The sequence below is a fragment of the Agrilus planipennis genome, unplaced genomic scaffold (genome assembly GCF_000699045.2).
Source record: "Agrilus planipennis isolate EAB-ADULT unplaced genomic scaffold, Apla_2.0 scaffold13, whole genome shotgun sequence".
Taxonomy (NCBI): Eukaryota; Metazoa; Arthropoda; class Insecta; order Coleoptera; family Buprestidae; genus Agrilus; species Agrilus planipennis.
Window position 1 is genome coordinate 148,052 of NW_020439040.1, and position 17,439 is coordinate 165,490.

At 37.6% G+C, this 17,439-nt stretch overlaps 5 protein-coding genes across 7 annotated transcripts in view; all 5 read right to left on the reverse strand.

Annotated features, from left to right (window-relative positions):
- Nucleotides 1–2,412: 2,412 nt before the first annotated feature.
- LOC108744192 (zinc finger protein 267-like) lies at nt 2,413–4,003 on the reverse strand. Its single transcript, XM_018479841.1, has 2 exons — nt 3,922–4,003; nt 2,413–3,872 (listed from the first exon to the last, which is right to left on the reverse strand). Exon 2 carries the CDS (start codon nt 3,539–3,541, stop codon nt 2,651–2,653), a length of 891 nt encoding a protein of 296 aa, XP_018335343.1. The 5' UTR covers nt 3,542–3,872; nt 3,922–4,003; the 3' UTR covers nt 2,413–2,650.
- Nucleotides 4,004–4,885: 882 nt separating this feature from the next.
- The window catches only part of LOC108744184 (zinc finger protein 2), an 81,939-nt gene continuing 69,385 nt past the window's right edge, over nt 4,886–17,439 (reverse strand). The window contains exon 5 of one of the 3 annotated variants that reach the window (XM_025976766.1): nt 4,886–6,292. In XM_025976766.1, coding sequence (XP_025832551.1) covers nt 4,918–6,292 — 1,375 coding nt within the window. In that variant the 3' untranslated portion in view covers nt 4,886–4,917. Of the gene's footprint in view, nt 6,293–6,851; nt 8,597–10,958; nt 12,280–17,439 lie in introns of those variants that run through there. The other 2 variants (XM_025976767.1, XM_018479815.2) reach the window with 2 other exon arrangements.
- LOC108744190 (zinc finger protein OZF-like) lies at nt 9,050–10,513 on the reverse strand. The gene has a single exon (XM_025976772.1). It carries the CDS (start codon nt 10,471–10,473, stop codon nt 9,241–9,243), a length of 1,233 nt encoding a protein of 410 aa, XP_025832557.1. The 5' UTR covers nt 10,474–10,513; the 3' UTR covers nt 9,050–9,240.
- Nucleotides 12,512–14,187, reverse strand: LOC108744189 (zinc finger protein 664-like). The gene has a single exon (XM_025976771.1). It carries the CDS (start codon nt 14,171–14,173, stop codon nt 12,851–12,853), a length of 1,323 nt encoding a protein of 440 aa, XP_025832556.1. The 5' UTR covers nt 14,174–14,187; the 3' UTR covers nt 12,512–12,850.
- On the reverse strand, nt 14,264–17,402 carry LOC112905087 (zinc finger protein 664-like). The gene has a single exon (XM_025976773.1). The coding sequence runs from the start codon at nt 17,251–17,253 to the stop codon at nt 16,027–16,029; it is 1,227 nt and encodes a 408-aa protein (XP_025832558.1). The 5' UTR covers nt 17,254–17,402; the 3' UTR covers nt 14,264–16,026.

The following is a 17,439-nucleotide window of genomic DNA, read 5'->3' on the forward strand; positions in this document are numbered from 1 at the left end:
CTTTCGTGTATGTATAACAATCATAGGGGTACGCGGAGAGAATCCCTTACCGCAATGGGAGCACAGGTACGGCTTCTCACCGGTATGAACACGTTCGTGTTACACCAATAAACCCTTACGTTTGAATTTTTTATAGCAAAATGAAGACAGATACGCATTCACACTTGAACGTATTTTAAAGAGTAGTCAGTGACCGACGATGGTCGGCAACATCTCTACCAAAGACGGGAAAGATAATAAATCATATTCTGAGTGACAAATGTTTGCCTGCTTAACAATAGGAGTTCCTGATCGGTTATATAAATAAATAGTGGGAACTACAGGCTAATAATACAGTGTGATAAAAACAAGAAGTACTTTAAGTGTCTAGTCAAGTTAGTGCTACTACATAATTCGAATCTAAAGATTTTATTTACCAAAATTTACATTTAATTAATGATTAAACGACAAAAATAACAACAACTGTTTATTATGGTGGATTACCCTTGCAGCGTTTTTGATGATTTGTCAGTAAGTTTCTAGAAGCGTACGCTTTATTACATAGCTGACAGGCATAGGGACGTTCCCCTGTGTGCCTTCTCGTGTGTATGACCATACTGCTGCGTTGCGAGAACCCTTTGCCGCAATGCGAACATACGTGGGGCTTCTCGCCGGTATGAATACGCTCGTGTTCCACCAATAAACACCTGCGTCTGAACTTTTTCTTGCAAAATAAACATGCGAACGCTTTCTCGCCAGAATGTATTTTAGAATGCACACTCAGAAGTGGTTGTGTGTCGAACGTTTTCCCACAAACTTCGCATATGTATAATTGTTTTCGATGCTTTTTCATGCGATGATACTTCAGAACAAGATATGACGGGAATGAGACGCCACAAACGAGACATTTATACTCGGCTGTTCGGGTTTTGTGAACATGGTAAATGTGGTTTTTTAGGTATCCTGAGTGCACGAACCTCTTGCCGCAATGATCGCACTGAAACGGACGTTCGCCGCTATGAACATACTTGGTGTGCTCTTTAAAAATACTTCTTATCGAGAATCCTTTTCCACACACTTTGCACCTGTAGTTCATGAACTGGTCGTGTTTTCTCTTTAAGTGTTGATTAATCATTGTTCGACTTGGTGTTGTGTAGTTGCAGAGGGCGCATTTGTAAAGGTTGTCGTCGCTATGAGTCTTCATGTGAATAATATATTCCAACGTTTTTTTAAACCCTTCATTGCACTCTTCGCATTTGTAATGATTCTTGTGAGATTCTTCGTAGTGCTGTTCCATTTGCGTTTTGTTTTCACATTCTGCAGAACATATTTCGCAATACAACACGTCAGGGACAGTCAGCTCTCTTACATTATCTCTGGCTGCTTTCGCAAAAAATTTCTTTTTCTTGTAGTTGATACCCACTGATTTACAATGATCGATAAGTTCTTCTTTAGTCATTTTTGCCGGGTTTTCACAATGGTGACAAACGAATACTTTCTCTTCGTACATCAGGTGATGCTTGAGATCTCCTAGCTTATTATAAATTGTACCACAATGCTTACATGTCGGCTTTTTATCAATCGAAGCTTTATATTCTTCGTCTTTTCTTTCACTCATCGCGCTTCGGAAGAAGTTCTTTCTTTTATAATCGATGTCCACCGATTTACAATGTTCTATAAGTTCCTGTTGAGTAATTTTTTCCGGGTTTTCACAGTGATGACAAAAGTATATTTTTTCTTCATTTTTTACATGTTCTCTGAGTTCCCGTAAGGTATTGTAGATTTTGCCACAATATTTACATGTCCGCTTTTTGTAGAACATTTCAGAAACGTTTTGACTTTGACCATTCGTAGCAACATCGTTTAATTTTGTGGGGTCAACAGTTTTATTAAGGGCAGTTTCTTTTTGCCTAGTTTGAGCTATGTTTGCTCTTAAACTTAAATTGATATTAGGATTGCATATCAACCACACCAATGGTTTCATGATTATTGTACGATTCATTCCCTCGTTCCTGTTGAAAAATATTCAGTTAATCACAACATTCATGTACATACGAATGCACATAATACGAACATCAAAAGAAAAACATTATGCTCAAATGTTTCACGACACTGTTTTCGTGGTGTTACCAGCAAGTGATGAGGATATCTAGGATAGAGAAGGTTAGAAATGAAGAGGTATTAGAAAGAATAGGAGAACAGAGAACTCTGCGGAAGTCAATAAGAAATAGGCGAGATAGGTTGGTAGGAGACCTTCTTAGACATGAAAGTCTAGTCAGAGACATATTAGAGGCAGAAACAGGAGTTGAAGTAGACCTAGACTAGATTATTGTTCGCGAATAGTTAAGGACGTGGGATGTTCTAATTTTAAGGAAATGCGAAGATTACTTCAGGATAGAAAAGAGTGGAGGCGCGTGTCCAGCCACCCTTAGAACTGACGACCTTATGATGATGATGAAGAAATTCTATGGGACGACAACATTTTAATATGTTTTAACGTGATACGTACCAAATACATCAAGAAAAACTGCTGCTTTACAAAAAGTAAAAATAAAACTTTATTCGTTGGCTACCTACGAGTTGTTCTAACTGAAAGACACTAAAATCTACTTATTGTTTAAAAATAAAAACAAAACTTAAACAAATAATAGATTTATTAATTATCTGTATATTAGGAAACGCCTTTACAATTTTTTCGATGATTTGTAAGTAAATTTCTGCTTGCGAAGGCCTTATTACAAATATGACAAGCATAAGGACGTTCTCCCGTATGTCGTCTCGTGTGTCTCACCATACTGCTGCGCTGCGAGAAACCCTTACCGCAATGCGGACACACGTGCGGCTTCTCACCGGTATGAATACGCTCGTGTTGTACCAAGAATGATCTACGTTTGAATTTTTTCTCGCAAAACGAACAACCGAATGCTTTCTGATTGGAATGTACGCTAGAATGCAACACCAACAACGACTTTGTGTTGAATGTCTTCCCGCAAATTTCGCAAACATGTAAATGTTTCGGGTGTTGTTTGATGCGATGATTCATGAGCGCTTGGGATGTTTGGAACGAGTTGCCGCAAAACACGCACTTAAGTTCTTCTTCGGTCCGAGTTTTGTGTAAATGAGCCATGTGGGTTTTTAGGTACCTTGAATACATGAACCTTTTGCCGCAATGGTCGCATTGGAACGGACGTTCGCCGCTATGAAAATACTTGTTGTGTTCTAGAAAATAGGTGAATACGGAGAAACTTTTGCCGCATAATTTGCAAATGTGCTTTTTGAACTGGTCATGTTTGTCTTTTAAATGCTTATTTACTATGTAGCGATTAGGGGTTGTATAGTTGCACAGGGCGCACCTGTATAGGCCGTCGTCGCTGTGAGTCTTTATGTGAAAAATATACGCGAGTATTTTTTTGAATCCCTCGCTACACACTTCGCATTTGTAATGGTTTTTGTGAGATTCTTCGTAGTGCTGTTCCAACTGTGTTTTGTTCTCAAATTCAGTCGAACATATTTCGCAACACATTCGTTCACTTGGGTTGAGCATTCGCGGCCTTTTTGTCATTGCTTTTCGGAAGAAATTGGGAATTTTGTAATTGATTCCTACCGTCTTGCAATGATTGATTAGTTCTTCTTTGGTTATTTTACCCGAGTTTTCGCAATGATGACAGTAGTATACTTTCTCTTCGAATTTAACATGCTTCCTAAGATCCGTTAGCGTTTTGTATATTGTGCCACAATGTTTACATGCTAGCCTATTATTGGCTGAGGTTGAATTTTGTTTAGTTTCATTTTCGCAGTCCGATTTATCCTTTACCCTTCGACTTGAAAGTTTTTCTTTTAAATTGACCTGTTGTCTGTTTGATCTCAACGTGGTGTTTTTATTACAGATGCCCCTAAAAAAACCTCAGTTACTGACAAGACACTCCAAAAGTATGTACTTACAAGAAATACGGTAAATGTTGAAACCACTTTATATGATCTTGACTAACGACACTACGTAATATGTTTTCGCGATTGAATGAGGATTTTCAAGGTCCTACGGAATAATATTGATAAAAAAAAGTTGTACACATTTTTCGTAATAGAAAGTACCACAAATGGAGCGGTAAACGCCATCTGTAGTACGATGTTACATTTTAGGATTACGTATGCCCCAACAATGTCCATTGAAATATATGGATATCTAGTTGCTGAAACGAATCCCGGCGTAGCTAACCTCAACGTGATAGGCACGTTACCATAATCGAATAAAATAAATCGAAGTGGTCTGTATTCTGTCGAAACTGCCAGACGCGGATTGCGATCTCGATCTTTTTGGATCTCATCAGCGCGTAGCAGACAGCTCGGACAGAACACAGACCAACTTTTACCTGCTGTCTTAACAGTGCGTTTTAGAAAATACTACAAATGGCACAGTAAACGCCATTTACAGCACGATGCTAGATTTTGCTACAGATGGCGTTTACCGCGCCATTTGTGGTATTTTCTAAAACGCGCTGTTAAGACAGCAGGTAAAAATTGGTCTGTAATGTAGCATCGTACTACAGATGGCGTTTACCGCGCCATTTGTGGTATTTTCTAAAACGCGCTGTTAAGACAGCAGGTAAAAGTTGGTCTGTGTTCTGTCAGAGCTGTGTGCGACGCGCTGATGAGATCCAAGAAGATCGAAATCGCGATCCGCGTCTGGCAGTTTCGACAGAAAACAGACCACTTCGAATTGTTTTATTCGACTTTTTGTAAGTTTTACTTTAGTACCCAGCAACTATTGGTTCATTAACTACTTCGTTTGCCACGAAATACTGCCAATATTTATACATGATGATTAAATGGTAATTTATTTCTTAAAGTTCTTGTACATTTATAAACAAAAGTGATAACAACAAGCAAATAATAGAGACCATGTTACTAAATTAACATCCAATAAGTTGTGACAGATTCTTAATCGTTTTGGGATGGTGTAGGTGAAGGGGAACCTGTACACTTCTTTTGATGATTTATTAAAATCTTCTTGGTTGTAAAATTCCCATTGCACAACTGGCAATTATAAGGCTTTTCCCCGGTATGTCTTCTGCTGTGGATGATCATGCTGTCCCGCCGTGAAAATCTCTGATCACAATACGTGCATGCGTATGGCTTCTCTCCAGTATGTATAGGCTGGTGTTGCATCATTATCGATCTCTTATTGAATCTTTTATTACAGATCGAGCACTGGTACGGTTTTTTGTTCAAATGGATGTTCGTGTGCAATTTCAATCGCGTCGTGGTTTTAAACGTTTTCCCACAAACGTCGCATACGTGAAGGTGTTCCGGGTGATTCGTATTTCGATGACTGAGTAACGACTGACTCGTCCGACAGACTTTGTCGCATAACGGACATTTGAACACCTTCTCTTTGCGTTGTTTGTGCACGTGGCGCTCGTGAGACTTCAGGTATCTCGAGTAAGCGAACGTCTTGCCGCAATCGTTACACTGAAACGGCTTTTCGCCTGTGTGGATGTTTTCGTGTTCTAAAAAATGCGGGTACGAATAGAAGCTCTTGTCACAGAGTTCGCATACGTATTTTTTAAACTGATCATGTGACGACTGCAGATGTCTGGTCACAAACTGTCGCTTGGACGTTGTGTAGGGGCAAATAGCGCACCTGAAGAGATTATCGTCACTGTGCGTTTTCATGTGATAAATATACTCAACAATCTTCTCGAATCCCGCGTTGCACACTTCACAAACGTAATGGTTTTTGTGCGTTTCTTTCGAATGCTTTTCGCGTTCTTCTTTCGTCTGGAATTCGCTAGAGCATATTTCGCAATAGAAACGCGGACATGGTTTAATCCGTGGGTTTTTCACCATTGCTTTACGAAAAAACTTTTGTGTCTCACATTTTATCCCAACTGATTTACAATGATCGATCAGTTCCTCTTTGGTCATTTTAATTGGGTTTTCGCAATGGTGACAGTAATACAATTTCTTCGATGGCTTTGTGTCTTCATGATTTGGCCACATGGCTAAATTAGCTTCTTCTTGTGACATTCCTATTGGGGCATTATGAAAGAAATTATCGGCATTTGTTAGCGGTAACAGTTCTACCCCTTCTTCGTTTTCTTTTTTAATATTTAATTGATTCGTTTCGACATTCACAAAAACTATATCCTTGTCATCAAACTGTTCAGTATAGTCAGGACATTGTTTCAGTTTCTCCTTTAATACGTCTACAGAATCTATTTCTTTTTTGATATATACTTTAACATTATCCTCATTCCAATCGGGAGTCTCCATGGATACGCTGCAAAATCTTTCAGCTCCTTGAAGTCTAATCCTAAAAAGTTTTAAGTTATTTATTGCTTAAAAGAGAGAGCGTAGACATATGCATATTATTGTAATTAAAAAATAGATAAATAATTAAATTCAAAGATTTATAAAACGCTCACTAATATAAATCGATACATACCTAATACCTAATGGAAAAGGAAAATTTTCTTGTATTGCTTTTCTAAAAAATACCTACTCCCTTAAACACAAAATTTTATTATTTATATATNTATTGAGTATATTATTGAAAATCTGCACAGCAGAGAATAAATAAATATTTTACGAAACAATCAAAAAACGTCTTTCAAGTCAGACCATCGAAAAGGTAACGAATTTTATTTTATACAACATTTCGGATAATTACAATAATTCTAAAATATGTAACAAGAATATTGTGGAAAATTTGTTTTACAGTATTATTTTATTTTAAATAATAATGTAATAACGTAAGAACATATTTTAAAGAGATATCTTACCTTTCGAGCACAGACATTAGACAGAAATATTATTATCTGGTTTACAAACTAAAAAATTAAAATTAGTTAGTAGTTTTACATAAACCCATGGAAATTATTAGATTAAATGCTAAATCACGAAACGTATAGGTAAGAAAATGTTCGCAATGATGGAAAGTTATTCTTGAAGATAAATGTTTTGCTAAAATTGTGATACCTAGATAGATAATATGGGAGAAAATGGATTAACGGGAATATTCAATTATTACGTAAGTAAGTTATTACCAATTTTAGGCCTACCGTCTTCAGGTTGGGTTAGGTTAGTCAGAACGTATTCGTTGTTTTTTAGAATAATATGTAGGAAATTATACATAGATCCAATAATATAAAAACGATTTTCATTTATTTTAAGGTAACCCTTTTAATGAATACATTGCATACTTTTTTGTCTACCACCTACCTCTCATCGTCGGAAAAATCCCACCACCTCTTCTTGGAGCATACCAATTGATGGCACCCAGTTAATGAAACACTATTGTAAAGAATGCAGTTGGTACTTACGTAATATTTGAATAATTTCAAACCGCTTTCTTACATATCTACACTAGTCTGTAACATCGCAACCCTTACAACTGTTCAAGTGACTGCGCAATGTCGCCTTACACGTATACCCCCGATTGCACAGGTGGCAAATGTAAGGCCGTTCGCCCGTATGCGTTCTGGAATGTATGACCATACCGCTCCGTTGGGTGAAACCTTTATTACAAAAGGGACACTTAAACGGTTTGTCCCCCGTGTGAATTCGTTCGTGTTCTGCTCGAGTCGTGCTCGTTATGAACCTCTTCTCGCAATACGAGCACTTAAACTGCTTATCACCATTGTGACTTTTCATATGCCTGACCAGGCTGCCTTTGTGTAAAAAATTCATGCCACAAACGTCGCACACAAACATCTCCTTGGGGGAATGGGACGCTAAATGGCGCCTCAACGAACGGTACGTCGGAAATATCGTTTTGCACTGTTCGCACTCCATCCCTCCGTTAATTTTCCACATATGTTCGTCTTTGTGCGTTGTTAGACACCCCTCGTTCCTGAACCTTTTTCCGCAAATGTCGCAGACGCAGGGCTTCTGTCCGTGGTGGACAAACTTCATGTGCTCTAAATGGGATGAGTAACACGAGAATCTCTTTTCGCAAATCTTGCACTTGAATTTGCGAAACTGTTCGTGTTTTTTAATGTGTACCCTAATCTGATAGAACTTTTCAGTTGTCACTTCGCATAGAGGGCATGCGAATAAATTATCTTCTCGGTGCCTTTGTAGGTGACAAATGTAGTCGATGATCTTTTTGAATCCTGCCTTGCAAATTTCACAAGTGTACTGGTCTTCGTGGTCATTTTCGTAATGAATTTCTAAGGCGTTTTTGTTCGGGAACATCTCCGAACAAATTTCACACGGTTCTTCGGGAAATTTCGGCCTAAGTGTTTTACTTTTGGCCCTTTCGAAAAACTTCTGATGATTTTCAATTTCAATGCCTTGATCTTGGCAGTGTTTAATTATTTCGTGTTTCGTGAATAACTCAGTACACGTGGAATGGTAGTGACAATAAAATTTTTTCACTTCCTTGGCCAATACGAACTTGGCGTGAGCTTCTTCATTATAAAATTTCTTGTTACGACAAGTCTTGCAGTACCAAAATTCGCTATTACCTTTTTTAAATAGAAAACCGTCATTGAATTCGTTATCATAGCGACTGTCATCTCCGACTTCGTTAACAAACACTGCTTCAGTAGCATACTCATTTTTAACCTCTACCGGAGCATTACATCTACTATCCGAGTTTTCACTTTCGGAACTCCTGAAAATTAATCCAAGTTAGAAAAAAAATTAGATTAAAAATGAAATCTGAGAACAAGGACACCCCACTATATAGTACATAAATTTCTTACCCTTAATTCAAGTTAAACACGTTTTAGAAAATACTACAAATGGCGTGGTGAGCGCCATCTGTAGTACGATGCTACATTTGAGGATTACATATGCTCCAACAAGGTCCATTTAAAAATATGGATATCTACTTGCTGAAACGAATCCCGGCGTAGCTCACCTCAACGTGATAGGCACGTTACCATAATCGAACAAAATAATTCGAAGTGGTCTGTATTCTGTCGAAACTGCCAGACGCGGATCGCGATTTCGATCTTTTTGGATCTCATCAGCGCGTCGCAGGCAGCTCCGACAGAACACAGACCAGCCTTTACCTGCTGTCTTAACAGCGCGTTTTAGAAAATAGTAGTAATTGTAGTATTTAGTTCGACGGAACACAGACCACTTCGAATTATTTTGTTCAAGTTAAACACGTTTATAAGTTTGAAACTACTTTAATGTCACAAATAAATCATAACTGTCTTAACATCTACTATTTAAGTCTTGTTCATATTCACGCCTACATTCAACATATAAAAACTATGTAATTATAAATTGCATGTATTAAACAAAGATTTATTTCATAGTATGTTTCTTCCCTTTGCAAATTTTGAAGTGACCAGGAAGAACGCTTTTCGCCACGAAACTTTTATTGCACATGTAACAAACGTAAGGTCGTTCGCCAGTGTGTTTTCTCAAGTGTATTTTCATCGTTCCCCTTTGAGCGAATCCCTCGCCGCATTCGGGACATTTAAAGGGTTTAACGCCCGTATGAATTCGCTCATGTTCTGGCACGCAATATTTCCTGCTAAATTTCTTTGGACAGTAAGAGCACCCATAAATCTTCTCATTCGAATGAACAACGGAATGAAGCGTGAGTCCGATTTTCTCACTAAACGTTTTACCGCACACCTCGCAAACGTGCAAGACCTTCGGGTGTTTTCTCCGTTTATGATCCATCAGAGTTACGAACGTTGTACATTGCATGCCACAAATGGTACACTTCAGTTCTTCCTCGGATCGCACTTTGTGAAAATGTGCAATGTGTGATGAAAGATACTTCGAGTACATGAAATTCTTGCCGCAAAAATCACACTGAAACGGTTTCTCGCCGGTATGAAAGTTCATGTGCTCTTGAAACCGAGAGTGAACAGAGAACTTCTTGCTACATACGTCGCATGTGTATTTTTTAAATTTGTCATGATTGGCTTGTAGATGTATCTTGAATAAACAGCTTTTTTGAGTTGAGTATTGACAAAGCGTGCAATTGAATGTGTTATTATCGCTGCTGTGACCTTTTATGTGAACAACATATTCCAGGAGTTTCTTAAAACCTTCGTCACACGTCTCGCATTTGTAGTGATCTATGTGCGCTTCCGCGTAATGTTCTTCTAATGATTTCTTTTCGTTATACTCTCGATCGCATATTTCACACAATAGTCCGTTGTTAACACGTGGAGATCGCGGTTTTTTGACCCTGGCATTTCGAAAGAATTTCGGTTGATTGAACGGAATTCCAAACAGTTTGCAGTGATCGATCAATTCTTGTTTCGTAATCCGCTTTGAATCCTTACAATGATGACAATAGTACAGTCTTTCTTCAAGAGTCATGTGACATTGGTACGTCTTTATATCATCGTAAATGACCTTACAATGTTTACAAGTGAACGTCTTGACGTTTTCATTTTCGGTTCCAAGTCTTTCATTTGTTGCAATCTTTTGCTTATGTTGAGAGGTATATTCATCTATTTTGTTAAAATCTAAGATAAAATTATCATCAGTTTCAGTTTGCTTCTTTGTTTCTTCCATTATATACACGACTATTGAATCTTGAGAATTATACGAGCTCCTGAAAAATAAATTAAATTAAAATATAATTAGAACAGGGCTATAATGGATAAACGATTATCCAAATCCAAAAATCGTTTTTAATAAAAGGAAATGTATCGTAGATATGCATAATTATACTTACTTGTTTTGTTTTTTGCATTAAGAAGGAATAACACAACTAAATAACGAAAAGTTATATTTGCATGGTGTATTAAAAAAAAAAGACTACTACCTAAAAATTATAATATATGTCGAGAAAACAAAAGAAAAGTAAGTACCTTTTCAATAAGAAGACGTATGGGCAAACAGATGATCCAAAAGGTCCTACAGGAACAGTCGACGTTAAGTAAAAGTAAAACCAATAATAAAATATAATTTATAACTAGGCTCCAATAGACATAATCCAAGCACAAGTTTGAATTCGTTACAATTTATTTCATTTAACAATTAAATTATTGCACTACAGAATTATTTATTGTTCAATTGTTGGGCGTCGGTGATCCCTTGCAATTTTTTCTATGAGTTGTTAGTCTATTTCCAGAAGTAAACCTTTTATCACACAACTGGCAAACGTAAGGGCGTTCTCCAGTGTGTCCTCTCGCATGTATGACCATACTGCTGCGTTGCGTGAATCCCTTGCCGCAATGCGGACACACGTGCGGTTTTTCCCCTGTGTGAATACGTTCGTGTTGCGTAAGGTACGATCTCCTGGAGAAACGCCTTTTGCAGACTGAACATGCGTACGATTTAATTTCCGAATGAATTTTAGCATGCGCAGCGAGTCCGAGACGTTCTCTGAACGTTTTGCCACACACCTCGCAAACATGAACGAACTTGGAATGTTTTCTGCGGCGGTGTTCAATGAGTGCGCCCGCTGCAAGAAACGTCTGGTCGCATATCGGACACTTGAGTTCGTTTTCCGAACATTCCGTGTGCATGAGAGCCACGTGCGACCTTAAATACCTTGAGTACATGAATTTTTTACCGCACGCGTCGCACTGAAACGGTTTTTCCCCCGTGTGAAAGTTTTTATGTTCTTCGAAATGAGAGAATACGGAAAACCGCTTGCCGCAAATTTTGCACTTGTGTTTCCGGAATTGTTCGTGAACTGACGCCAGGTGACCCTTGATCACGTACCTACTACAGGTGGAGAATGTGCAGAGGGGGCACTTTAACGATTTGTCTTCGTTGTGAGTTTGCATGTGAAAAATGTAGTCGACGAGACTGTTCGAACCAGCTTGACATACTTCGCATCTGTAATGATTTTTGTGTTCCGCTTCGTAATGGGCGTCGAGATCAGGTTTTGCATTGAATTCCAAGGAACATATCTCACAGAGGAATAATTGCAATTGGGCGCGTGGTCGGGGATTTTTTGCTTGCGCCTTTCGGAAGAATTTAGCTTTCTTCTTGTAGTCAATTCCGTGCATTTTGCAGTGTTCTAGAAGCTCCTGTTTTGTTAATTTCTCGCCGTTTCCGCACTGATGACAAAAATAGACCTTCTCTTCTTGATTCATATGAAATCGATACGATGTTTTGTCGTTATAAACGTTACGACAGAATCTGCAAGTGTATATTTTATTCGATTCCTGTTGATCTTTAACAACTGCTTCCCTTGAAGCATCAAATTGTAGGTGTTCTTCGGAATCAGATTTTTTTTCTCCTTTTGTGGATAACAGAGATCTTTTATTGCTAGTATTGGTTTTCCTACATTTACTATTTCTTTTCCTAGTTTTTCTATTTGAATCATGCGAAAACGTAATTGCTTCTGGCAGGTTACAAACGGCCCTGAAAGTAAAAGCTATTATAAAATTGCCATTTCATTTTTAATAAAATAACTACCAATATCTTTACACAACATTACTTGTAGACAGCTGCTTTTCACTAAACACTAACTATAATTATTGAATATAATTGTAAGTATAAACGTCAATAAAAGGCAAACAACACAATAATGCTATTAGTAAAATCTTTATTTCAAAAAATAACCTTACACAGATAGATATTCTACTTACGTTCGACAGGAAAAGTTTATGGAAAAATTATCTAAGAATATGTGGATTAAATTAATTTCCGAAATAACAATATCTTGTAAAATGATGTCAAGAAATGTATGTAACAATATTGTTGAAATGGAGAAAAATTTCAAAAATCTATATAGACAATGAAAAAAACAACAAGGGTTTCGATGAAACTCTAAAAGCTTTTTATAAGAAGTAATATAGATATCAACAGCAAAAGATTTTCACGATTCATAGTGTCTAAATAAACTTATTCATATTAGGACACAGTCAAAATAACTCCCCGAATAGTAAAAAGTCCATCGAAACCTAGTTCATCAAACAGAACCTTTTGTTACTCATGCTATTTTAAGTTTCGTTTCTGAACTACCCTTGCAAGTCCTTAAGTGATTTGTAAGCATGTTTCTCGAGGCGTAACCTTTCCCGCAAATATGACACACGTAGGGCCTCTCTCCTGTATGCTTTCTAGAATGAATGACCATACTGGTGCGTTGCGAGAAGCCTTTGTTACAATGCGGACACTTGAACGGTTTGTCTCCGGTATGAATCCTCTCGTGTTCTAACATGTAACCTCTCCGACTGAATTTCTTACCGCAATAAGAACAGGTATACGCCTTTTCGCCCGTGTGAATTCGCGAATGTAACAGAAGGTTTTGTTTTCCTCGAAACGTTTTGCCACAAAAGTGACATACCAGTAAGTCTTTCGGATGTCTAACGCGCTGATGGTTACTTAACGACCTGGTGGTCGTACATATTTTGCCGCATACCGAACACTTTAATTCCTCGTCTTTGGCGAACTGATGTTGATATCTCTTGTGCGAGTTCAGATACCTCGAGTACATGAATTTCGCGCCGCATATGTCGCATTGGAAAGGTCTCTCGCCGCTATGGAAGTATTTGTGTTCTTCGAAGTGAGTATAAGTCGAGAAACCTTTGCCGCAAAGCTCGCACTTGTACTTTTTGAACTGTTCGTGCACCGATTGAAGATGGGCCTTGATTATATAACCTTTGGTCGATGTGAAATGGCACAGGGGACATTTGAAGAGTTTGTCTTCGCTGTGCGAGTACATGTGAAGGGTGTAGTCGACGATTTTCTTGAAGCCCGCGTTACAAACTTCGCACACGTAGTGATTCTCGTGGAAGTCGTCGTAATGCTTTTCTAGTTCGTCTTTCGTGTCGAATTCCGCGGAACATATTTCACAAAACGAACGTTCGGGTCGTTTAATACGCGGTCTCTTCGATTTGGCTCGACGGAAAAAATTCTTCGAACTTTTATAGTCGATCCCGTGCACCAGACAATGTTCGATAAGTTCGGCTTTGGTCATTTTTTCCAAATACTCGCACTCGTGACAGTAATATAATCGTTCTTCTCGCATCATGTGATAACGAAACCACTTTTCGTTAACGTAAATGTTATTGCAGTATTTGCATTTTATGATCTTGTTCTTATCGATACCTTCGGTCCCTTCTTCCTTTTTAACGGTAACGATTTCGATGGGATCGGCACTGTCTTTTTTAGTTTTCATCTTCTTTTTCTGGGTTGCTGTCTTTTTCAAAGATCTACCTTTCGCAATTTTTCGACGTCTTGTACTTCTTCTTGTTCTTATAACAAATTCTTCGTCGTCATCGTCTGATTCAGTCCTGAAAATAACTTGCGTCATAGACAATAGGTACTATGGTGTTTTTTTTTTTTATATTAACACACAAGAGAAATTATTTTTTATGCAAAATTAAACAAAAACAACAAAAAACCACTTTTCAATTTTATTGTAATTTTAATGGGCGAACAATCACATTTTTTGAGTAAAACTGGTTTTGTTTATTACCCTGTTAAACCGCCAGTGACAATAAACAAAATCAAATAAATTGTCTGTTATTTCTAACATCAGGGTGATCAAATGCCGGTGTGAAGAAATACTCGCTAAAACGTAAAACAGATAAAGAAAAAAATGGAAAAATGATAAATCCTGCATATACTTTCTGTTGTATTTGTAAGTTCCAAAATATGCGCATTTCTGAAGTTTATCTTTTAAACGAATCGCTTCTTTGAATTTCCCAGTATGTTCTAAAAATAACATGACTCATAAAAAGATAAAAACACAAAAAATTATGGAAACACAACAAAATGCGAACTAAATTTCCAGCTGTAAATGGAGTTTCCCCTGTTATTTATCCATAAAAAACGACGAACTCGTGCTCTTGTAAACCTACAAAAAATACAATTAACCATTGTTAAAAATTTTACAAACTTACCATTCCATTGTCAAGTACAGGAAGTCCCAAAAACACACTTAAACAAGTCTTATGTTATTGTCAAAGTTTTATGATAGTGCGGGACATTTAATAGTTTATTTATTAATATAATTTTCCTTACATTCAACTTGTTGCTTATTACTTACATATTCGCTAATTATTACGTCCTAATGGTTTCGACAAAAAATTATCTATAAATACAGAGCGTTATAATAAATGTGTGTTCGCATATAATAAAATCATTTACAATATTAGTCTGATAACAATACACTACGTGTAAATGACCATAAAAGTACCAATTGTAGGTACTCTCTGACATGGGACCGTAACTTTTATTACATTTCACAAATATTACAAAAACGTCTTCTCCATTCAGAAATACATATTTTGTTGAACAAAAGACTTTTACTTACCCTACATAAAATTAATCGATTCACTTAATATTTATTCAGTTAAAAGTATCAGAAGAATTATAAATCAGTTTTTTTTTCTTATTATAAAATAAACAATGAGTATGAATTAAAAACGTCATAAAAAATCATCAAAACTGGGCGAGATATTGTAGTGATGCTAAAGTATTCCAAAATCAATCTTCTTTTTTCGATTCTCGCGGTAGCCCAATCTAGAGAATGGTATCGAAATATTATATATCGATTTTTTTTAAAGTATAGGTAATCATTTAATCAATATGTACGTAGAAATATTGATCGTTAGATAGGTAAATAATCCTGTGATCATAACATGTTGCTTTTTCTGCTGAATTCCTAATTTGACCACTTCGGATATGAATTATTTTTCAACATATTTTGACTTGTGATGTAAATGACTGAAAATGTTTGATGTTTCACTGTAATAGATCGCCTCTTGTCGACTTACCATCCTTGATCACACGGTATAATTTCAGGATTAATTTGTTATTAATTAATATGCCTGAACAAGGAGGAGACTTTGGCAAATGGCGACAGTACAAAATGGCGCAAATGTTTAGAAGAAATGACTGAACTATCGCGAAATTCGGAAAAACTGATTATCAGCTTGACCCCGGTAGTTTCCCAATAAGGGAACCGTACTATGCACCTATATATATGTATGTGTATTAACACCTATCTCTACTGATTATTATTTATTTATAAAGTTCATTGTGTAGTAACCAAGTCAATGTCAAACACTGAATTCAAGCACTACGTGTAGGTAATTAAAAAATAACTTAAAACATTCCTACGCAATTGTATAGTAACGTTAACAGCCCTTGTAATCTCTCTTACTTAAGATAGCCTTTACAAGACCTGATGTGTATGTTGAGCATGGCCCTGGAAACGAACCCTTTGGTACAGAGATGACAGACGTAAGGGCGCTCGCCGGTGTGACCGCGTTCGTGTATGACCAAGCTCGACCTTTGCGAGAAAGCCTTAAAGCAATACTGACAACCGTACGGTTTCTCGCCGGTGTGAATACGTTCGTGTTCCACAAGGATCGGTTTTTTAGTGAAACACTTGCCGCAGTAGTTGCAACTGAACGGTTTATAACCCGTGTGGGTTCTCATGTGAAACTTCAGCTTCTCCTTACTCGACAGCTGCTTGCCGCAAATGTCACAAATGGCTAAGTTACCGGTGTGCACGTTCATGTGCAGTTTCAGGCTGTTTTTGTGTTGGTATTGCTTTTTGCACACGACGCATTCGTGCAAAACTGGCTCGCCTTCGACTCCGTGGGTCGTCTTCTTGTGCACGTACAAGTGGCGGCTGTACATGAAGAATTTTCCGCAAAAATCGCACTCGAAAGGTTTGGTACCTGTGTGAAAGTTGTTGTGCTCTTCGAACCACGACAACAAGTGGAAACCTTTGTCGCAAACAACGCACTTGTATTTGTAAGTGTTGCCCTCGTGATCGTCCGAAATGTGACCTTTGATCTCGTTTATCGATTCGGTGCTGTAATCGCACACGACGCACTTGAAGATGTTCTCTTCCGAATGTGCGCGAAGATGAATGATGTACTCGCCGATCTTTCGGAAGCACGAGTAGCACGTCTCGCAAGTGTATTGATTACTGTGGAATTCCAGGTGTTCTTTTAAGCTCTTGTTTGTCTTGAATTGTTTCGGGCATATTTCGCACTTGAGTAGTTCGCCAGAATAGAGGTGGATGTTTCGGAGACGTTTGCCTCTATGCGCTACTTTGAAGTGTTTTCTCAACTCTTTTTCGGTCATAGTCTGAAGAGTGACGCAGTTGGGACAGAAATATTTCGCGACTTCGCCTCCCTCTGAAGCTTTATCACTGAAATCGACTTCGATTTCTATGTTATCATCATTCAAATCTATACTTTTTTCGTCGTTTTGATCCTCTTCTGTGTTGTCTGATTCTTTCTTTATTGGTTTCGTTTCAGTTGCTTCCAGTGAGGTGCTTATTTTTCGAGGACGACCCCGTTTTCTCGGGGTTCTGTTCTGTGGTGTTTGAAACTCATTTATTTGAACAATCGGCATCAGCAAGCGTGGCATTAATCTGTAAAAAATTTATTTGGATTAGAAAAATAATATACAGACGGAAGAAAATTTTAGCAACGTTTTCTTCTCGTTTCCGTTGGATTAACACAATGTTTCGCCATTATTAAGCAACCAGAACTTTTACATAATCGTCAGGTACATATTATCTAAGTATTAATCAAATAAATGAATGTGTTATTA

Bases quoted from the DNA above. Each gene is read 5' to 3' on its own strand.
- LOC112905087 (XM_025976773.1), bottom strand. From the start codon at position 17,253: ATGCCACGCTTGCTGATGCCGATTGTTCAAATAAATGAGTTTCAAACA.
- LOC108744192 (XM_018479841.1), bottom strand. From the start codon at position 3,541: ATGACAAAAAGGCCGCGAATGCTCAACCCAAGTGAACGAATGTGTTGC.
- LOC108744189 (XM_025976771.1), bottom strand. From the start codon at position 14,173: ATGACGCAAGTTATTTTCAGGACTGAATCAGACGATGACGACGAAGAA.
- LOC108744190 (XM_025976772.1), bottom strand. From the start codon at position 10,473: ATGGAAGAAACAAAGAAGCAAACTGAAACTGATGATAATTTTATCTTA.